Source organism: Salmo salar, chromosome ssa02, assembly GCF_905237065.1.
Source record: "Salmo salar chromosome ssa02, Ssal_v3.1, whole genome shotgun sequence".
In the NCBI taxonomy this organism is placed as follows: Eukaryota; Metazoa; Chordata; class Actinopteri; order Salmoniformes; family Salmonidae; genus Salmo; species Salmo salar.
This window is the reverse complement of record NC_059443.1, coordinates 16036646-16060044: the sequence shown is the minus strand read 5'-3', so window position 1 is coordinate 16060044 and position 23399 is coordinate 16036646. Positions and strand designations below refer to the sequence as shown.

The 23399-nt window shown below is 42.3% G+C and overlaps 1 protein-coding gene across 3 annotated transcripts in view; it reads right to left on the bottom strand.

Annotated features, from left to right (window-relative positions):
• LOC106576069 (peroxisomal carnitine O-octanoyltransferase-like) overlaps window positions 1-17886 on the bottom strand; it is a 49350-nt gene extending 31464 nt beyond the window's left edge. The window contains exons 1-15 of one of the 3 annotated variants that reach the window (XM_045698473.1): window positions 17511-17886; window positions 8732-8888; window positions 8511-8635; window positions 6429-6610; window positions 5566-5690; window positions 4216-4324; window positions 3905-3998; window positions 3674-3799; window positions 3489-3590; window positions 2717-2800; window positions 2286-2393; window positions 1919-2049; window positions 1141-1264; window positions 851-1023; window positions 666-785 (exon numbers count right to left, since the gene is read on the bottom strand). In XM_045698473.1, coding sequence (XP_045554429.1) covers window positions 666-785; window positions 851-1023; window positions 1141-1264; window positions 1919-2049; window positions 2286-2393; window positions 2717-2800; window positions 3489-3590; window positions 3674-3799; window positions 3905-3998; window positions 4216-4324; window positions 5566-5690; window positions 6429-6610; window positions 8511-8635; window positions 8732-8846 — 1718 coding nt within the window. In that variant the 5' untranslated portion in view covers window positions 8847-8888; window positions 17511-17886. The remainder of the gene's footprint in view (window positions 1-665; window positions 786-850; window positions 1024-1140; window positions 1265-1918; window positions 2050-2285; window positions 2394-2716; window positions 2801-3488; window positions 3591-3673; window positions 3800-3904; window positions 3999-4215; window positions 4325-5565; window positions 5691-6428; window positions 6611-8510; window positions 8636-8731; window positions 8889-17510) is intronic. The other 2 variants (XM_045698471.1, XM_045698474.1) reach the window with 2 other exon arrangements.
• Window positions 17887-23399: the final 5513 nt, after the last annotated feature.

The window sequence follows — 23399 nt, the reverse complement described above, 5'->3', positions numbered from 1 at the left end:
GATGGTGCTTGGGGTCAGTGTGTGTGTGTGTGTGGGTGTGTGTGTATGTGTTTGTGTGTTCGTTTACTGGTCAAACTGTGGATGATGGTGCTTGGGGTCAGTGTGTGTGTGTGTGTGTGTGTGTGTGTGTGTGTGTGTGTGTGTGTGTGTGTGTGTGTGTTTGTTTACTGGTCAAACTGTGGATGATGGTGCTTGGGGTCAGTGTGTGTGTGTGTGTGTGTGTGTGTGTGTGTGTGTGTGTGTGTGTGTGTGTGTGTGTGTGTGTGTGTGTGTGTGTGTGTGTGTGTGTGTGTGTGTGTGTGTGTTTACTGGTCAAACTGTGGATGATGTTGCGTGGGGTCAGTGTGTGTGTGTGTGTGTGTGCGTGTGTGTGTGTGTGTGTTTACTGGTCAAACTGTGGATGATGTTGCGTGGGGTCAGTGTGTGTGTGTGTGTGTGTGTGTGTGTGTGTGTGTGTGTGTGTGTGTGTGTGTGTGTGTGTGTGTGTGTGTGTGTGTGTTTACTGGTCAAACTGTGGATGATGTTGCGTGGGGTCAGTGTGTGTGTGTGTGTGTGTGTGTGTGTGTGTGTGTGTGTGCGTGTGTGTGCGTGTGTGTGTGTGTTTACTGGTCAAACTGTGGATGATGTTGTGTGGGGTCAGTGTGTGTGGATGTGTAATAGCCCACCTGTCGTCTCCGATGCGGTAGAAGAACCCGTAGCCATGGTGCACCATGGGAGCAACCGCTCCCAGGACTGTGGTGTAGCCAACCAGACTGGTGGACAGGGTAAAGTTACCGCCCCCGCCACTGGAGAGAGAACACACACAAATTACACACACCATAAACACACACGAACAAAGACAAAAACACACCTCTTGGAATACAGTGGATCAGTGAAAAGGTCTGGCATAGGAAGTCCCTCCTCCTTGGCGATCAGGTACAGGCCCAGGAGATGTCTGTCAAAACCTTTTCCGTTCTGTGCCTCAGCCATCAGTTTGTTGTGCTTGTTGAAGGCCAGCAGCAGGGCTTTCCTCTTAGCCTCAGCCTGGGAGACATACAGAAATTCAGAGCCTGGTAGCCTGGTCGCCAGATTTACATGTATGGCATGACAATGTATGAAGAACTAATCGTTTACTGGATACACACACACTCTCACACTTACGCTAGCTGCAGGGAGGAGCATGGTATGGCACCAGTTCTGTGCCTCCAGGGTACAGGGCCTCATGGTCTCAGTCCTGCCGTGGTAGAACCTTCTGGTCATCGCTGTCTCATAGCAACTACCTAACCTGGGAGGGGGGATTATCATCAATCATCAGTTATGGAGAGAATATTGGGGAGGAAGGATAGATGAATTTGATGGATAGATGGATGGGCGGGAGGGTGGATGGATGAATGTTTGGTGGATGGATGGATTCATTGGATGGATAGTGGATGCAGGGCCGGCTCCAAGCATAAGAGACATAAGCCGTTGCTTAGGGCCCCAGGCTGCTAGGGCGCCCTCAACCTCCCCCCAAATTATTATTATTTGAGAGTTAGAATAGTAGAATACACCAGTTGCAAGGTCGAAATGTGGTTCTGCACCAGCAATTTCTCTCTTGTTATGTCAGCTCTGGCAGTCACTCAATTCACCATGTCTTCTAACATTTTTTAAATTAGTAAGTTAGTCTAGCCAGCTATCTAAACTTGTAATCATGGTTGAACACCGACCAGGGTGCCTAGGGGCCCTGACCTCCAGGGGGCTCCTATTGATTTTGTTAGTCACTCACTGTATCGTCATTAACATGGCATAAGTCACGGCAAAATGTGTAGAATTACAAGAAATTAGCTTTAAAACTGAAAATAATGTCTCTCCACCCCATGGCCTAGCTTAGGCCCCAAAGAAATCTCGCTTAGGGCCCCCAAAAGGCTAGAGCCGGCCCTGGCCGGATGGATGGTATTACCTCCCATGCTGTCTGTAATAAGCCAGTTGAAGGGCCAGTTGTATGAAGGTGTCTGGGTGGAGCTTCCTCTGTTTGATGGCTGCTTTCCCAAACGAGGTGAACGCATAACACACCACCTGCAAGTCCTGAGTCTGGAGACACACACAGGTGTCTGTCAAACCAGATATCACACACAGATTAGAGTTGTGTGTGTGTTGGGGAGTGTAAGGGCCTGTGAGGGTGTGTTTGTGATCAACACAACACCTGCGATGGTCCAATCTGACCACTACGGGGAAGCAGAGTCATGAATGTGTGTGTGTATTTTTGTGTGTGTGTGTGTGTGTGTGTGTGTGTGTGTGTGTGTGTGTGTGTGTGTGTGTGTGCTCACAGTCTCGAAGTACTGTTGCTTGGCATGTGCAACGTCACTCCTGACTCTGTCATCCACAGTGAAGACCAACTCTTCAGGAAGAGGCATAGGCCGCACTGTCTCAGAGCCCTACATAGACACACACAATACAAATTATACTGTTGCTTACTCACAGTGAAATTAACCTGTTTATTACCTGATACATGGAAGCATAATAGCATATCCTGTTGTCCTTAGGTGTGAGCTATGGCGTAAATTCTTCTAAATAGAACCAGAGTGTAGTTTTATGCTGAGCCAGCATGCTTACGCCCAGGTTTCACTGAAATTAACAGAAGTGTCTCACACTCAGCAATACTTATGCATCCAGTTTAGCAGGCCAGTAAGGAACTTAGAATTAAGGACAAACAAGATACACAGTCACTGAAAATAAGTTCAATAGAAACAGTATTTACCTTCCACTTGCCGTCTGTAGCTTTGAGCTGCTGATCCACATAGTAACCCTGAGTTACCAGCACCATGGCATCGTATGGGGCATGCTGCAACACACCATCAATTACCATACATAGGAGCACACTCACAACAAAACATCATTACACTACTGCTAACAGAGGAGTATTGTTATTTCAAATCATCTCTCTCTCTACAAAACATCATTACACTACTGCTAACAGAGGAGTATTGTTATTTCAAATCATCTCTCTCTCTACAAAACATCATTACACTACTGCTAACAGAGGAGTATTGTTATTTCAAATCATCTCTCTCTACAAAACATCATTACACTACTGCTAACAGAGGAGTATTGTTATTTCAAATCATCTCTCTCTCTACAAAACATCATTACACTACTGCTAACAGAGGAGTATTGTTATTTCAAATCATCTCTCTCTCTACAAAACATCATTACACTACTGCTAACAGAGGAGTATTGTTATTTCAAATCATCTCTCTCTCTACAAAACATCATTACACTACTGCTAACAGAGGAGTATTGTTATTTCAAATCATCTCTCTCTCTACAAAACATCATTACACTACTGCTAACAGAGGAGTATTGTTATTTCAAATCATCTCTCTCTCTACAAAACATCATTACACTACTGCTAACAGAGGAGTATTGTTATTTCAAATCATCTCTCTCTCTACAAAACATCATTACACTACTGCTAACAGAGGAGTATTGTTATTTCAAATCATCTCTCTCTCTACAAAACAGTAACACACGTCACAATTGGATCCGAAGGTTCCGTCAGCGAAGGAGATGGAGTTGTAGGACTTGTCTCCCCAGCGGATGGTGGGGTCTCCTGTCAGCGCTTCCCGGGTCACCTGGGGGCAAAGGCCAAAGGTCAGATTATACCATACTAAGGATGGTATGGATGCCTGTGGTGTGTGTGTGTTTGTGTACGTACCGGTGTGTAGTTCTCTGCAGTAGCGTAGGGTTTAGCATCGTCCAGTGAGACCACAAACAGACTGCTCTGGATGGTCTCTAAGATGGTCTTATTGGCTGGATCTATACCTATCAGATACTCCCTGGCCTACAGACACAGAGAGAGCGAGAGAGAGGGAGAGTGAGAGAGCGAGAGAGCGGTTTAGGGCATGGTGATGTCCATTCTATTCTATACAGCCAACTTCACACACACCTTAGCCCAGCGTGTCCTCTCCTCTGAGGTGAGAGCAGCAACACCATCTCCCGCTGGCTCCCCCTCACAACACTGCTTCACATGGGTCAGCTGCCTACACACACACACACACACACACACACACACACACACACACACACACACACACACACACACACACACACACACACACACACACACACACACACACACACACACACACACACACACACACACACACACACACACACACACACAGGCACATAAATACATGCAAATATATGCAGATGCACACAAATACAACATACCTAAATATCCACCGGCCAGAATACCTGAGCAGCTCTGGAGGGGTAAGAATGTGTCCATCACACACTGCATCAAACGAGAAGAAACGTCCCTTACACATCACCACCACATGGGAGGGGCATGGACCCTCGCTCTCTACAACACACACAGAAAAAACATCAATACATACAGTACCAGTCAAAAGTTTGGACACACCTAATCATTCAAGGGTTTTTCTTTATTTTTACAATTTTCTACATTGTAGAATAATAGTGAAGACATCAAAACTATGAAATAACACATATGGAATCATGCGCTAACCAAAAAAGTGTTAAACAAATCAACCTATATTTTATATTTGAGATTCTTCAAAGTAGCCACTCCTTGCCTTGATGGCAGCTTTGCACTTTCTTGACATTCACTCAACCAGCTTCACCTGGAATGCTTATCCAACAGTTTTTAAGGAGTTCCCACATATGTTGAGCACTTGTTGGCTGCTTTTCCTTCACTCTGCGGTCCAACTGATCCCAAACCATCTAAATTGGGTTAGGTCGGGTGATTGTGGAGGCCAGGTCATCTGATGCAGCAGTCCATCACTCTCCTTAGTCAAATAGCCCTTATTTTGGGTCATTGTCCTGATGTGTTCGGTCATTGTCCTTTTGAAAAACAAATGATAGTCAAACCAGATGGGATGGCGTATCGATGCAGAATGCTGTGGTAGCCATACTGGTTAAGTGTGCCTTGAATTCTAAATAAATCACTGAGTGTCACCAGCAAAGCACCCCCACACAATCACACCTCCTCCTCCATGCTTCACAGTGGGAACCGCACATGCAGAGATAATCTGTTCACCTACTCTGCGTCTCACAAAGACACGGCGGTTGGAACCAAAAATCTCAAATCTGGACTCATCAGACCAAAGGACAGATTTCCACCGGTTTTATGTCCATTGCTTGTGTATATTGGCCCAAGCAAGTCTCTTCTTATTATTGGTGTCCTTTAGTAGTGGTTTCTTTGCAGCAATTCCACCATGAAGGCCTGATTCAGACGGTCTCCTCTGAACAGTTGATGTTGAGATGTGTCTGTTACTTGAACTCTGTGAAGCATTTATTTGGGCTGCATTTTCTGAGGCTGGTAACTCTAATGATCTTATCCTCTGCAACAGAGGTAACTCTGGGTCTTCATTTTCTGTGGCGGTCCTCATGAGCCAGTTTATCATAGCGCTTGATGGTTTTTGTGACTGCACTTGAAGAAACGTTCAACGTTCTTGAAATTTTCCAGATTGACTGACCATGTCGTAAAGTAATCAATACACACATCCACACACACACATGGAAAACACACACACACACACACACACACACACACACACACCTACCTGGGGGGGGGTCACCTACCTGTCTTAAAGTAGTTGATGATGGTATCCTTGGTGACTCCAGGAACTTTACATGTACAGAACAGCATTCTGAACTGGTCCATATCCAACACCACATTACCAGCTTTATGAGGGTCCAGCCTCTCCCTGGCAGGGACCACACAGTCAGAGAGTGTGTACTGAAGGTGTGTGTTTAGGGATACACAAGGTACGTACGTATACACCGTCCAACTAAATGCTTAGTTGCAGGTTCCTTCTCGACAATGAAACAACAATAAGAAATAAAATATAATAATATGAACATAAAGTAGCTGGCTCAATAGAATAGAATAAATATTTGAAACAACTATAATACAGGAAGGCACAATTTATAGTTCAATATATATACGTGTTTTGGGGAAGGGGGGATTGGAGGGCAAGTGTTTAAATTGTGCATTATTTTGCAATCGTACTAGTAGTTGTGATGCGTGTGTTACCTTAATATATATACACAGAGTGTATAAAACATTAGGAACACCTTCCTAATATTGAGTTGCACGCCCTTTTGCCCTCAGAACAGCCTCAATTCATTGAAGCATGGACTCTACAAGGTGTCGAAAGCGTTCCATAGGGATGCTGGCCTATGTTGACTCCCCCGTTCAAAAGGCATTTAAATATTTTATCTAAGCCCATTCAACCTCTGAATGACACACACACACAATCCATGTCTCAATTATCTCAAGGTTTAACATCCTTCTTTAACCTGGCTCCTCCCCTTCATCTACACTGATTTAAGTGGATTTAACAGGTGACATCAATAAGTGATTATAGCTTTCACCTGGATTCACCTGGTCAGTCTATGTCATGGAAAAAGCATGTTTTGTACACTCAATGTGAGTATCTTACGTGCGAAGCAGGTCCCAGTACTGTAGAGTGTGCCACATGCTTATGCTATTCCTCTGTAGCTGTACTCCCTCTGTAGGGGGCCAGCAGTGCTCTAGGTAGGGTGCAGGACCTCCGAAGTTCACATTCAACTGGGAGGGGTAACGCAATTCCAGATAGGCTGCATTCAACCACCACTCCTCCAACTGCAGGAAAACAGACACACAGAATAAAGATGAAACACTGCAGGGAGACACCATAATGACTGCAGTATTTAAAACACTCAAAGATTCCCTTTCGCAGTTGCTCAGGGTCAAGCATGGTGTGTGACCAGTTCCCACAGGTTATAGCTGTGCAGTGTGTTGTGTGTTGAGTGTAGAGGTCAACCGATTAATCGGAATGGCCGATTAATTAGGACCGATTTCAAGTTTTCATAACAATCGGTAATCAGCATTTTTGGACACCGATTATGGCAGATTACATTGCACTCCACGAGAAGACTGCGTGGCAGGCTGACTACCTGTTATGCGAGTGCAGCAAGGAGCCAAGGTAAGGTGCTAGCTAGCATTAAACTTATCTTATATAAAACAGTCAATCTTAACATAATCACTAATTAACTACACATGGTTGATGATATTACTAGTTTATCTAGCTTGTCATGCGTTGCATATAATCGATGCGGTGCCTGTTCATTTATCGTCGAATCACAGCCTACTTCGCCAAACGGGTGATTTAACAAGCGCATTCGCGAAAAAAGCACTGTCGTTGCACCAATGTACCTAACCATAAACATCAACGCCTTTCTTAAAATCAATACACAAGTATATATTTTTAAACCTGCATATTTAGTTAATATTACCTGCTAACATGAATTTCTTTTAACTAGGGAAATTGTGTCACTTCTCTTGCGTTCTGGGCAACAGAGTCAGGGTATATACAGCAGTTTGGGCCGCCTGGCTCGTTGCTAACTGTGTGAAGACTATTTCTTCCTAACAAAGACAGCCAACTTCACCAAACGGGGGATGATTTAACAAAAGTGCATTTGCGAAAAAAGCACAATCGTTGCACGACTGTACCTAACCATAAACATCAATGCCTTTCTTAAAATCAATACACAGAAGTATATTTTTTTAAACCTGCATATTTAGTTAAAAGAAATTCATGTTAGCAGGCAATATTAACTAGGAAAATTGTGTCACTTCTCTTGCGTTCATTGCACGCAGAGTCAGGGTATATGCAACAGTTTGGGCGGCCTGGCTCGTTGTGAACTAATTTGCCAGAATTTTACATAATTATGACATAACATTGAAGGTTGTGCAATGCCACCCGTTTGATAAAATACGGAACGGTTCCGTATTTCACTGAAAGAATAAACGTTTTGTTTTCTAAATGATAGTTTCCGGAATTGACCATATTAATGACCTAAGGCTCATATTTCTGAATTATTATATTATAATTAAGTCTATGATTTGATAGAGCAGTCTGACTGAGCGGTGGTAGGCAGCAGCAGGCTCGTAAGCATTAATTCAAACAGCACTTTCCTGCATTTCCCTGCAGCTCTTCGCAATGCTTCAAGCATTGTGCTGTTTATGGCTTCAAGCCTATCAACTCCCGAGATTAGGCTAGCAATACTAAAGTACCTATTTGAACATCCAATAGTCAAAGGTATATGAAATACAAATGGAATAGAGAGAAATAGTTCTATAATAACTACAACCTAAAACTTCTTACCTGGCAATATTGAAGACTCATGTTAAAAGGAACCACCAGCTTTCATATGTTCTCATGTTGTGAGCAAGGAACTTAAACGTTAGCTTTTTTACATTGCACATATTGCACTTTTTCTTTCTTCTCCAACACTTTGTTTTTGCATTATTTAAACCAAATTAAACATGTTTCATTATTTATTTGAGACTAAATTGATTTTATTGATGTATTATATTAAGTTAAAATAAAAGTGTTCATTGTTCATTCAGTATTGTTGTAATTGTCATTATTACAAATAATCGGCCGATTAATCGGTAGCGGCCTTTTTTTTGGCCCTCCAATAATCGGTATCGGCAATGAAAAATCATAATCGGTCGACCTCTAGTTGAGTGTGTGTACCCAGTTCCTGCGTGTCCTGGCTCTCTGCAGTAGTTTTTGGTGCAGGTCTTTGCCGATGCCCTCTCCAAACCTCTTCACTACGGCCGCAGTCACCTGGTACTCCTCCTCCGTAGCAAACGGCCGCACTGGAAAATACACAGACATTTCAGTAACTAGACACATTTTTGTCCAGGGTCCATGCTAACGGCGCTTCTCTGTCACACATGCAGCTGGCATCTCACCTGCATCCAGGTACTTGGCAAGGCTCGCCTCTAGAGACGGTACAGGGAGAGGAGGCAGGCTATGCTGGTACTGGAACGTCCGCTCAGTGGGGAACTCTGACACCTGGTTGGTCATGTCACCTACAGCACCAAAACACCTGGTTAGCCATGTTGTCACCTACAATACCAAAACACCTGGTTAGCCATTTTGTCAACTACAATACCAAAACACCTGGTTAGCCATGTTGTAACCTACAACACTGTAAAAGGAATTTCCAGGTGAACAAAAGAGAAGAGCAGTCGCAGATGAAGAGAATTTAAAAAAAATCCTGTTTATTACAAGTTGCAACAGGGAGACACCACCCAGCATTGAAGCAGAGAAAATGTCTAACTGGCCTCTTGAAGACAGTCCTTTAATGTCCTAATCAGACAGCACCAAATGTTCTGGAAACAGCAGCCTGAGAGGCTTGTAGGAAGTCAAAACAAAAAGGCAACGACTTTGTCAGCTGCTACTGAATCACAGGGTCCACAGGATGTCATCAATACCATACAACAGTGAAATATCAGCGTGTCCTCCAGTCTGGCATTATGCACTATCGACAAATATGACAATAATACATCTTTTTTTATATTTTATTTCAACTTTATTTAACTAGGCAAGTCAATTAAGAACAAATTATTATTTACAATGACGGCCTACTAAAAGGCAAAAGGCCTCCTGAGGGACCGGGGATAAAACAATTAAAATAATAATAATTCAGCATCATGTCTATTGACCATCAACCCGCACCTTGAATGTCACAAAACAGGAAATCCAATATGCTAACCATTGTGTTGTCACAACCATCGTATGAATAACTGGACCAAGGCGCAGCATGAGTAGAGTTTCTAATTTGAATGATAGTGAAACTTCCAAAACAACAAAGATATAACGATCGTGAAATACGTAGCGCACATAGGCACTCATACAAAACAATTTCCCAGCTAGCAGGTGGGAAAAAGGACACACTAAGTATGATCCCCAATTAGAGGTAACTATTATCAGCTGCCTCCAATTGGGAACCATACACACACACCAACATAGAAATATAATACCTAGAAACCCCCCTAGTCACGCCCTGACCTAAAACACCATAGAGAACCCCGAGGGCTCATTATGGTCAGGGCTTGACATGTGTAGATTACTCTAAACTAAATATTAACTGTCACGGGTGTCGTAGGGATTGGACCAAAACGCAGCGGGAACGTGTAAACTCATCTTCTTATTTTATTAAAGAAGGAAAACAAAAAGAAACACGTATACAAAAACAACAAACGACACTAAACAGTCCCGTCAGGTGCACGAACACAAAACAGGAAACAACTACCCACAAATCCCATAGAAAAAACACCCCTCTTAAATAGGACCTTCAATTAGAAGCAAAGAGGAGCAGCTGCTTCCAATTGAAGGCCAACCCAATAAACACCACATAGAAATAGACATACCAGAACTAACATAAAAATAAACTAACAAGAACATAGCCCAACAAACCCCGAAACACTCTAAACAAACACCCCCTGCCACGCCCTGACCAAACCACAATAACAAACAACCTCTTTTACTGGTCAGGACGTGACATTAACTTCAGTCATCTTAGATTTCCCCATTACAAGCACCAAAACACCTGGTTAGTCATGTTGTCATCTACGGCACCAAAAAAACCTGTTTAGCCATGTTGTCCCCTACAGCACCAAAAAACTTGTTTAGCCATGTTGTCACCTCCACCACCAAAACACCTGGTAAGCCATGTTGTCCCCTACAGCATCAAAACACCTGGTTAGCCATGTTGTCCCCTATAGCACCCAAAAACCTGGTTAGCCATGTCACCTACACCACCAAAACACTTGGTTAGCCATGTTGTCACCTACATTACCAAAACACCTGGTTAGCCATAGACCTACTGTCCCCTAGCCTGGTAGACTCTAGGAATCCAAGTGTGGACTGGACAATCCTCCACTTTTGTCTAACTTTTAGATTACATTTTTTTTTATCTTGGATCTTGGACCATGCTAACTGTACGGGAGAGTGGGGTAAATTGAGGCATTTTTCAAGGGAAATATAGTATTCTTTCTAAAAAATATATATTTCAGGATGTTGTGTATCCCTGGAAATAATCAGAATTAATGTAAACAGTTTTGAAAACATAGTTTGTCACACAAAAAGTGGTCTCTTGGCACCACATACCATGGGGTAAGTTGAGCTGCAGGACAGGGTGAATTAAAGCACCTACACATTTCTGTACTGAATGAAATAATACCACTACCTTTTAAAACCATGTCTATCTTTATTTATTTTCTAAACACATCTTTTTTTTGCATTTAATCACTTTAAGCACATTTTTAAGCTGCAAAATGTAACTTGTTGGGCAACCTAACCAAATTCAATGTGAGTTCTGTCGTTCTCATTCAAAGCAAGTCTAAGAAGCAGTAGATATGTTCTATGTGGGCTATTTCTATGCTTCCCATTCTTAAGTTTAGATTTGCGTCTTTTACTTTCGGTTTTGTACACCAGCTTCAAATAGCTGAAAATACAATATTTTTGGTTATTGAAAATATTTCACAGTGGTTTAGATGGTACAATGATTCTCTATACTCCTCACACTCAACTCTGGACCTCGAAGCCAGTTCCCCTGCATTTTTTCATTGCAAGATGGCGCCGACAGATGGTCGCCTCGCTTCGAGTCCTTAGGAAACTATGCAGTATTTAGTTTTTTTAATGTATTATAAGCATTTTGCTACACTCACATTAACATCTGCATGTGACCAATAAAATTTGATTTGATCAAGGACTGATTTAGCCCTGGGACATCAGGTGGGTGCAATTCATTATCAGGTAGAACAGAAAACCAGTAGGCTTCAGATCTTGTAGGGTAAGAGTTGAATACCACTGCTCTAAACACTGAGTATACAAAAATTAGGAACACCTTCTTAATATTGAGTTGCACCCCCATTTGCCCTCAGAAGAGCCTCACTTCAATGGGGAATGGACTCCACAAGGTGTCGAAAGCGTTCAACAGAGATGCTGGCCCATGTTAACTCCAATGCTTTGTCAAGTTGACTGGATGTGCTTTGGGTGGTGGACCACTCTTGATACAGATGGGAAACTGTTGAGCGTTAAAAACCCAGCAGAGTTGCAGTTCTTTTTTGTATATTTTTTTCTTTGATCCTCTTTTTCGATATTGTCTTAAAGCTGCAACTTTCCAACAGGCTCGGGAGAGGCGAAGGTGGAGTCATGCGCTCTTCAAAACATCACCTGCCTAACATCATTCCTTAACCAATGTGTCGGAGGAAAGTCTCTTCAACTGGCGACCTGTGTCGCCCCGCAGACACCCGGCCCACCACAAGGAGTCGCTAGAGCGCGATGAGACAAGTAAAGCCCCACCGGCCAAACCCTCCTCTAACCCGGACGACGCTGGGCCAATTGTGCACCGTCCTAGGGGACTCCCGGCCACGGCTGGTTGTGGCACAGCCCAGGAATGAACCCGGGTCTGTAGTAACGCCTCAGACCGCTGCGCCCCTCGGGAAGCCCTAGTGTTGCAGTTCTTGACACACTCAAACTGGTGTGCCAGGCATCTACTACCATACCCCATTCAAAGGCCATTCAATATTTTGTCAAGTCAAGTCACCCTTGCAATAATGCATTGCGTTACGCCTGAATTTTTTTTTTATTTGCTCAACTTGCTATTGGCTCAATTTACTCCAAGGTAAACATTTACTATATTAGCCCACACAGCTACAAGGATGCACTTTCATGCTAGGTTTCAGACCTCATACTGAAGCTTATAGAGACCCCAAATGAGCAGCAGCTACTCTTCCTGGAGTCCAAACACATTAAGGCACTTACTATTACACGGACCCAAGAGCAGACTCAGATGAGGAGACTGGGATAATGTAACCAAGGTATTTATTGAAAAACGGGGAAGATGGGGTGCAGGCCAGGGAAAGCTCGGGCGGGTTGCAGGGAGCCAGGTGCTGAGGCTGGAGCGAGGGGAGTTGGGGCTGGGTAAGCAGTTCTGGAGAGGAATTCAAGGAAGCAGTAGAGTGGGGGGGTCCAGGACAGGGTAGCAGGACTGGCGAGACGTGGGACTGGAGACAGGGACCAGAGTCAGAGCGGACAGAACTGTAGCGAAGAGGAAAACATCATCAGGCAAAGGAAAACAGGCACAACACAAAAACAGGATCTATGCAGGAACAAACGGCTAAAAACGCAGACCGACTGAGCAGAGGTTACAATCTGGCAGCGTGGAAGTGGCAGGGCTGAGTATTTGTAGAGGTCTTGATTATGGAACAGGTTGCAGCTGGTGGGGATCTGCTCTGCCTCCAGCACACCTGTCTCCACCCACACAATCACACACACACACACACACAGAGAAAGAGGGCGAGAGCCCTCGGGGAGTGGCGGCAGGTTAGGGAGACACAGGATGAGCAGTAGAAGGCGTGGCAGGCACAGATGTAACAGTACCCCCCCTCTACGGGCGCCAACTGGTGCCCAACCAGCCTTATCTGGGTGTGAGGTATAGAAAGCATGTAAGAGGAAGTGGTCCAGAATATGATAGCGGGGAACCCAGCAGCGTTCTTCAGGCCGGTAGCCTTCCCACTCTACCAGGTACTGCCAGCCACGACCCCGGCGGCGCACGTCCAAAAGCTGCCGGAAAGTATAGGCAGGATGGTCATCGATGAGCTTAGGGGGGTGGAGGAGCTGCTGCAGGAGGAGACATGGGACTGGAACTGATCAGGGATACATGGAAGGTAGGGTGGATCTTGAGAGTAGAGGTCGACCGATTATGATTTTTTTTACCACCGATACCGATTATTGGGGGGCCAATACCGATTAATCGGCCGATATATATATATATATATATATATATATATAAAATGACAATTACAACAATACTGAATGAACACTTTTAATTTAATATAATACATAAATAAAATCAATTTAGTCTCAAATAAATAATGAAACGTTCAATTTGGTTTAAATAATGCAAAAACACAGTGTTGGAGAAGAAAGTAAAAGTGCAATATGTGTCATGTAAAAAAAGCTAACGTTTCTCAGAACATGAGAACATATTAAAGCTGGTGGTTCCTTTTAACATGAGTCTTCAATATTCCCAGTTGCGAAGTTTTAGGTTGTAGTTACTTTTGTAGGCATTTTAGTATTGCCAGCCTAATCTCGGGAGTTGATAGGCTTGAAGTCATAAACAGCGCTGCTAAGAGCTGCTGGCAAATGCAGTAAAGTGCTGTTTGAATGCTTACATGCCTGCTGCTGCCTACCACCGCTCAGTCAGACTGCTATATCAAATAGCAAATCATAGACTTAATTATAATATAATAAACATACACAAATACGAGCCTTAGGTCATTAATATGGTCAAATCCGGAAACTATTTCGAAAACAAAACGTTTATTCTTTCAGTGAAATACGGAACCGTAATTCTGTTATATTTCTGTTACATTGCACAACCTTCAATGTTATGTCATAATTATGTAAAATTCTGTCAAATTAATTACGGTCTTTGTTAGGAAGAAATGGTCTGAGCCAGGCGGCCCAAACTGCTGCATATACCCTGAGTCTGCTTGCACTGAACGCAAGAGAAGTGACACAATTTCCCTAGTTAATATTTCATGCTAACATTAATTGCTTTTAACTAAAAATATATACTTGTCTATTGATTTTAATTAAGTCATTGATGTTTATGGTTAGGTACATGGTACAATGATTGTGCTTTTTTCGCGAATGCGTTTTTGTTAAATCATAACCCGTTTGGCGAAGTAGGCTGTGATTCGATGATAAATTAACAGGCATCGCATTGATTATATGCAACGCAGGACAAGCTAGTTAAACTAGTAATATCATCAACCATGTGTAGTTAACTAGTGACTTTGTTAAGATTGATTGTTTTTTATAAGATACGTTTAATACTAGCTAGTAACTTACCTTGGCTCCTTGCTGCACTCGCATAACAGGTGGTCAGCCTGCCACGCAGTCTCCTCGTGGATTGTAATGTAATCGGCCATAATCGGCATTCAAAAATGGTGATTACCGATTGTTATGAAAACTTGAAATCGGTCCTACCTGTTTATTCCAAGCAGTTTAGTCACCTCAATTTCCTCATTATTCATTACAATATTTAGATGAGGTTTAGGGTTTAGTGAATGATTTGTCCCAAATACAATTTTTAGTTTTTTAAATATTTAGGACTAACTTATTCCTTGCCACCCATTCTGAAACTAACTGCAGCTCTTTGTTAAGTGTTGCAGTAATTTCAGTCACTGTAGTAGCTGACATGTATAAGGGTAAGGGAAAGGGGATACCTAGTCAGTTGTACAACTGAATGCACACAACTGAAATGTGTCTTCCTCATTTAACCCAACCCCTCTGAATCTGAGAGGCGCAAGGGGCTGCCTTAAATCAACATCCACGGCGCCCGAGAACAGTGGGTTAACTGCTTTGCTCAGAACGACAGATTTTTACCTTGTCAGCTCAGGGATTCAATCCAGCAACCTTCCGGTTACTGGCCCAACGCTCTAACCACTAGGCTACCTGCCGTAGTGTTCAGTCATCCGCATACGTAGACACACTGGCATGACGTTGGTAAAGATTGACAAAAGTAAGGGGCCTAGACAGCTGCCCTGGAGAATTCCTGATTCTACCTGGATTATGTTGGAGAGGACTACGCCCTCGGTGTTCGCTTATCCACATTACAGCAGGGGGTGTAAAGCCATAACACATACGTTTTTCCAGAAGCAGACTATGATCGATAACGTCAAAAGCCGCACTAAAGTCTAACAAAACAGTCCCCACAAACGTTTTATCATCAGTCATGTGTGCAAGTGCTGTGCTTCCCAATAAGCATGCTGAAAGTCTGTTGTCAATTTGTTTACTGCAAAATAGCCATGTATCTAGTCAAACACTGTAAAAAAGCCTGTCCCTTTAAGAACTCAGTGATGACATCACAGCTATCACAAGCTGGCAGAGTGTTTAGTTCATTACTAAGTGCAGCTGGCAACCTACTGCTGTGAACACAAATTTCAGTTTTGGACATTATTTTCTTTCTGGTGAATTTATTCATCACTGTGTGTGAAAACCAAAACTGTAAGTAATGTATATGTTTTCCCCTTGTTTTACTGACAAAGTTGTCAATAGTTAAATAATATTTTTGTAATTATTACAGCATTATGTGTCTCGTTTTTATGCTCGCTATCTAACATTCTTAGCTACATTTTTGCCTGTCATTGTTAGCTGGTTAGTCTGATGTTGCTAGCCACTTGTATTTTTGTTTCAGTCATTGGTTTAGTATAACAGATGAGAGCTGTATATCTTGTTTGTTATTGCTAAATGAATGTACGTTATCTTAGTATTGATGCCATTGTATTCATTATTTCCAGATCACATCTTGTATGGATAAATGGACAATTAATTGGATAATACCAGCTGAGTGACATGGCACAGAATTGCAAACATTGTTAATCTCCAATCAACATGAAGAACCCTAAACTGAGTAACTGTCTTTCTCACCGTTTCTCTAATAAGAGTACAATCTCCATAACAATAACCTACTCAATCAATGTATACATTACAGAGGCATCAACCTCTAAATCGAAAACAAAAAAATCTCAAAGTGTACTAAGGGTTGGTAACAGGCTGATTGGTCGGCTATTTGAGCCAGTAAAGGGGGTTTTAGTATTCTTCCTCCAAGCTTGAGGGCACACACTTTCTAGTAGGCTTAGATTGAAGATATGACAAATAGGAGTGGCAATATCATCCGCTATTATCCTCAGTAATTTTCAATCCAAGTTGTCAGAACCCGGTGGCTTGTCATTGTTGATAGACAACAATAATTTGTTCCTCTTCCACATTCTCTTTGTGGAATTCAAAATTACAATGCTTGTCTGCGTTTGTTGTTGGCATGTCATGCCTAAGTTTGCTAATATTGCCAATTAAAAAAATAATGAAAGTAGTTGGCAATATCAGAGGGTTCATCTGATTCAATGAATGATGGAGTTGAGTTTGCATTTTTATAGAACAATCTTTAAATTATTTACTTTGATTTAGATACAAGCATCATGAAACCTCCCAAAAAATGTATGACTTGACGAAATTCCAGTTTTTTGGACCTAACGTTAACTTCCTTACAACTCTTTCCATATTTGGTCAAATTATAAATGTTTATGGTTTCCTAGAAACAAGGGTGGCTCAACCTACCTCTTTGGCTCAATGTACCCCAATGTCCCCTACTACAGTAGTCATTATCTACAAAGATAGTTGTAGAATTTGTAGCTGGGCAATTCCATTGTAACGGAATTACGCTGAGACTCAGGTTTTTCACTTTAAAATGTATGCCAAACAAAAACCATTGATTTCAAAGTTTAACAAACCATACAACCAAATCGGAGTATCAGAGTAATTCCACATAAACATGAAAACTGCCCAGCTAGCTTGACTCGCAACTTTTATTATTCGAGATCAAATTCCATCTTTGCCGAGGCGGCCCAGCCTTGTACCAATCGCATTAATAAGCACGCTTATAGCACAATTGCTCAGCAATTGATTACCATATAAATTCTGGCTACATAACCATATGATGAAACATAGCTAGCAAGTCAGTTCTACTTACTGCAGAAACAAGTGCACTAGCTAGCTAAAAAATAGTTGGCCCCTGAGGCCGTTGCATTGTTTTCACGGCTCGAATGTAGGTCAGTTTCAGTTTGCAGTCTGATCGAGGCAGCTTTATCCCACAAACATGACAAGCAAACTCACCTTAGTATTTTTGCGATATTCTGCTAATTGCGATATGAGAAAAGTTGTTTTCGCTCGTCCATTCAAAATAAAAAATAATGTAGCGGCTATTTTCTAGACTAGACTGTAGAGGAAGGCGCTTGCGGTAGTTTTCTGTTGTTGCTCCGCTCTTGGTGTATGCAGCGCTTCTCATCACCTTTCACCCAGTAAGTGGTCATGGCTAGAAGGGCTACAGCTTTTGTCAAAAGTGTATTTATTTTGGCATTTTAGTTAACTCTGACCTTTTTCCACATTTTAACCTAACTCTCCTAACGTGCTACGTTAATTATCCTAACATGCTGTGTAAATTCTCCTAACCTGCTACGAAAAGTCAAATTTGACAAAAGCTGTATCCCATCTAGTCAACCCCAGTCAGCGGACTGCCAACACCCGGAAGAGTCGAGTGAGTGGTGATCTTATTACACGTGACTTGGCTTTATTCATTCTTCATGGATATCTATTGTGAGACTGCTAAAACACTCCTCTTAAAATAGTTGTTTGATCTTTACACGAGGCCAGATGTGCATGCATTCTTGTACGGTTGCACGTTTAGATGGTGCATTGTCAGCATTAGATCCTGGTGCATTACCTGCCATTACAGTCTATTTGAAACATCACACTCACAGCACCATACAGATTACAGAAACAACATCATTTTAAGGCTGCGTTACACATTTAATGCGCAATGGGTTGTACCATAACTGTGTATTAGTACTATATATATATATCTCAAAACAAGCACATAAAGGCTTCATAATTCATAAAGGTCACGTTAACTGACTGATATTATCTCATAGAATACAACATATTAGATCTCCTAAGCCAACATTTCTGTGTATATCCCAAAAACCCATTCTTTCCCTATTAGAAATGGCCAACAAAGCAAAGACAGAAAATGCTAACTCATTTCTGTTTTTGAGGACAACAAGCTGGCTAGCTCTATATGCAACTGGATTTCCAGCAAAGTTGCTCATTGGTTGTTGAAAATAACATAAATATTTTCCGTGACAACATTTGAGGCCTTGAAAATAGAATTTCAATTATAAAGTCTAAAACAAACATTTAGCTGTTAGCTAGGAAAGTTGTTGTATTTTAAAGTTTAAAGCCAGACTCAGTAAGTCTCATTTACATAATTTGTGATTATGAAGTGAGTTCATAAATACATTTTGACTATCTACACCGATTTTTAGAGTACTCTCGTTTGAGTGTGTCAGAGCGGAGAATAACTGATGAATTTACAAACGCACAACACCAGTTGAATATGACAGGTGTCAGTAAAGGTTGGCAAAAAAAACAATAAAATTGTTGCTAGCAGCACAGTTAGTCACTCATGTTGCAATTGTGGTGGGAACCATGGAATGCCCAACAAGGGTGAAAGGAAATGACGTGGCCAAAGTCAGGGCTATCCAGAGCATTTCATATGCAGCGGCTGTTATAAGCTTTGAGGGTTCGAATGTCGCTCCTGAAGAGTCCATGGTGGTGGATAGGCCTTCACTGAAGGCTGCATGGATTGCCTTTCAAAGCAAATGTTTGATTTGATTTAAAAGCAGGGGTTGCTTTTCAGCAGCAGGACCAAGATATGTTAAAGGTTAAGAAGGTGGACTTTGTGGCCTTTATAGCCAATGTTGATTAATGGCACTGCCAAGGTGGAGGAAGTCCAGGAAAATAGATATCACTGTCTTTGCGGTGGAGACTTCTCGTGGAGGAGTTGCATGGAGTATTGTCACAAGCCTTTACTACCCTCTCAGGTCATCGAGTCTGAGAAGGGAGATATTCAGATTCGAAGGAAGGGATTTTGGTTTTGTCAATGTGTGTTTTTTAATTGTTTTATTTTGGGTGGATTCAATTAGTTTTTCCTATCACGTATGGGTAGTATTTTTACCTTGTTTTTCTCAACCTCGTCCAGTTGGTGGCGGTAGTACACCTTTTTGGGTTGTAGTCTGCCATAAAACCCACAGAAGAATAAAAATAATTTAGTCACTAAACACCATACGCAAACCGGACGTGCGTCCGCTAGCGATGGGCATTCCGGCTCTTTTGGCTCCCAAACGGCTCTTTAAAAAAATATATTTCAAGTCAAACAGTTTACGATAGTTTGACTATGATTGGTGTTAAACAATTCTAATTAAATTATTAAATGAATTCATACTCTACCTTAACCACAATCTATTTAAAAATGCATTGGTTTGTTATGAAAAAGAATGCTATTAAACATTTGCATTTAAAGTATAACTTTCTTATATATATATAAACAAAGTGCATATAAATCTAACAATTCAAAACGAATACAATCTGAACAGCATAATAGAATATTGCACCATATCAATGAAAAATAAATAACAATGTGCAAAACTGCAGCATCCCACTTAAAACATTAAACGGGTCCCTCTTTTCTCTCTCTTCTTTATTGCCATGTTATAACCAGCAGCACACAGCAATGCTGACCATATTTAGCTTTTATGAGAGATTTGCATTCAGAAATGCAAGCTGCCTCACTTTCGAGGGGCTGATGCGGTTTCTTCTCTCAGTAATTATTTGTCCCGTTTTTGAGAAGACCCTCTGAGGGAACGAATGTGGCCACTATGCAGAGTCTTCCTGTCATGACTTTAGTAAGCCGTGGGTAGACAGAGGCCTTGTTCTTCCACCAGCTCAGAAGATCTGCAGATCTGCTGAGGGATTCCTTCGTGCTGCATCCCCAGTTGCTCTCTCGTCAAACAGCATCCAAACAGCAGACATTTGTGGCACTACTGCTGGTGCTTCTGCTCCATCTGCTCCTTCTTATTCCTGTTGCCCTGGTGCCTGAGCCAGCTGACTGCTGGGGCTGTCCCTCCCTGCTGCTGAGGTTATTCTTTGAAGAGCCTCATCAATCACTCTGGCATTACTGAAGGCTAACTTCTTAAACCTGGGGTCAAGGGCAGCGGTTTCTGATACCACGTGATTATATTCCATTCTGTGGAACTTTCTGTCCATTGATGAACATAGGGTGTCCATCAACTCTGTCACATGTCCTGTGGTTACATTTGCTTCTCTCTGGTGGCTGGCTGTGATTCGCTGCAGACCCTTACACAGGAGTATCATTTTTGAGGCAGTCACATAGCTGAAAAGAGAGAACAGTAACTTATTAGTTCAGGTTCATGTTTTGTCTACTGATACTACATTCTCATCTACTGCTCATATACATATATAATACTAGATTAAATAATGATATGGCAATAACTGCTTACTGTACCTCTCTCCACTGATCTCCACAGTGACCTGCTCAAAGGGTTCCAGGACTCTGCACACCTCCACCACCACCTCCCATTCCTCTTGGGTCAGAGCATCAACAGGTGCATTGACAATGGCCAGGGTAGAGATGATGGCATCCTTTGACTCAAGAAACCGCTTCGACATATAAAATGTTGAATTCCACCTTGTAGTGCAGTCTTGTATAGGCCTCAGCTCAGGCATCCACATCTGGCGTTGAGTAGACTTTAGTTTTTCAGCACCTACTGTGCTCCTGTGGAAGTATTCCACAGCTGCTTTCACTTTGTTCACAGTGGATTTCATCACCTTCAGAGCATCTCTTACAATCAGGTTCATTGTGTGGGCAAGACATGGATGATGGATCCATTTTAAAAATGTAATGGCTTTGGTTATGTTAGCTGCATTGTTGCTAACACAACAGACCACTTTTCCATCTACTTGCCATTCTCTGGCCACTCTCAACAGTTCCTCTGCCAAGTTCTCTGAGGTGTGTCTGTCACTGAACTCAAAGCAGTCCAGAAGACAGCTAGATATCGAGAAATCTTCAATGAAGTGACATGTAACCGTCATATAAGAAGTGGTTACCCTTGATGTCCAGCAGTCAGTGTTAAGGCAAACTGCAGTAGCTCTTTGGACTTTCCCGCACTGAAGCCTGTGTGCTCTTGTACAGTTGTGGAATAAGTGATCTTGAAAGGTTTTTCCTGCTTGAAATTGTGTACATTGGATTTAGACTATTGCTATAATTTCTAAAACCTCTGTTCTCCACGATCGAAAATGGCTGGAAATCGGTGGCAATCATTTTAGCCAATGCAATATCAATTTGGCCTTGTTTTGCTTCAGACATAGACTTTGGCATAAACTGGTCCATAGAAGACTGTGTTGCTGTGGGTCACGGAGTAGGCCTACTTGACTGAGTGGATACATCTCCACGTGTGGAGGTGCTGGCTCCACCACTATCACTAGCAGGCCCGCTAGTTTCTCGACGCTCTGCTACAGCTAGCTTCACAGTTGGGTGCACAGTTCGCATGTGTAGGTTATGCGTAGAACCGGCTTTATGAGATTTTGTTTTGGCAAATTCTACACTGTGCTTTAACATTGTCTACATTATTAAAATGCATCCAAATGCTAATGTGCTTCCGACTCATTTTCCAGCTGTTCTTTTCACAGCTGTCCTTCCTCTCTCTCCTTGGCTGCTAAGTGTGTGACTGTGAGTGAGTTGTCTCAGCCCTCCCTCATGCATCTTTGGTTCATTGGTTGACACTGCGTGTCTGAATGACAGGAACAACAGGTGAGGCTGTTAGTCTGAGCAGGCAGAACGAATGTGTGCGCACCTAAGCATTTAGGCATATATATATTTTTTTTTTTCGTTCTTTGAATTAGTTCATTCTATTCATTTAAATCTTTTGATTATTCATACCTTAATTTTTCAATTTTTTTACAAATAGATACAGCTCTTCTGATATGCGAACATTCACCTACAAGAGCTGGCTCGTTCGCGAAGGACCCATCACTAGCGTGCGCCATCGTGTGCAAATTGATTTTGTCCCCCCACACCAAACGTGATCACGACACGCAGGTTGAAATATCAAAACAAACACTGAACCAATTATATTAATTTGGGGATAGGACGAAAAGCATTAAACATTTATGGAAATTTAGCAAGCTTGCAGTTGTTAGCTAATTTGTCCTATTTAGATAGCTAGCTTGATGTTGGTAGCTAATTTGTCCTGGGATATAAACATTGTTGTTATTTTACCTGAAATGCACAAGGTCCTCTACTCCGACAATTAATCCACACATAAAACGGTCAACTGAATCGTTTCTAGTCATCTCTCCGCCTTCCAGGCCTTTTCTTCTTTGGACTTTATATGGCGATTGGCAACTAACTTTCATAAGGTATATTACCACAACCGAACTCCATTTATCTTTCAATCAGCCACGTGGGTATAACCAGTGAGGAGATGGCACGTGGGCATATGCTTCTAAAAGCCAATGAGGAGATGGGAGAGGCAGGACTTGCAGCGCTTTCTGCTCTACAATTAGAAGTAACTTATATTTTAGCTCTTGGAAACACAGAAGCTCAACAAGCAAGCAATGATTTGAATAACATGTATGTGTACATTTATTTTGCAACACGAGCGGTGTGGTCAACATGTTGCGCACTCGATAACATGAAAACAGTCTAACCAACTCTGCTAGGGCGAGTAAAAGGGTCAGAGTGAGGTGTTCTCTCATTTGTGTCTGGAAGTAGCTAGACAACTTTAGCCAGTTAGCTTGGGAGTATGACTGCCGTTGTGAGGTTAGACCACTCGGATTAACCCTACTCCTCTGCCAGAGTGTCCAGTGTGCGCTCTGCTCAACGCTCTGAGATCGAAACGCTCTGAATTTACCAAAGGACAACATGTACATCACCAGGACCTGGCTTTCGGCACTTTAGCACCAAATGATTTTCGGTCAACCCTGAATCTTTTGACCTGCTGCTGCAATGGTGTAAAAACTGGATGTGGCTCTTAGTTCATAGAGCTGTGGTTATGTGAGACTTCCGAAGGCATCCAACGGTTATAATCAGGGGTGTAGGGCTGCCAGCGGTGCTCAGCGGAGTGACGCTCCACAACTTCTCAGAAT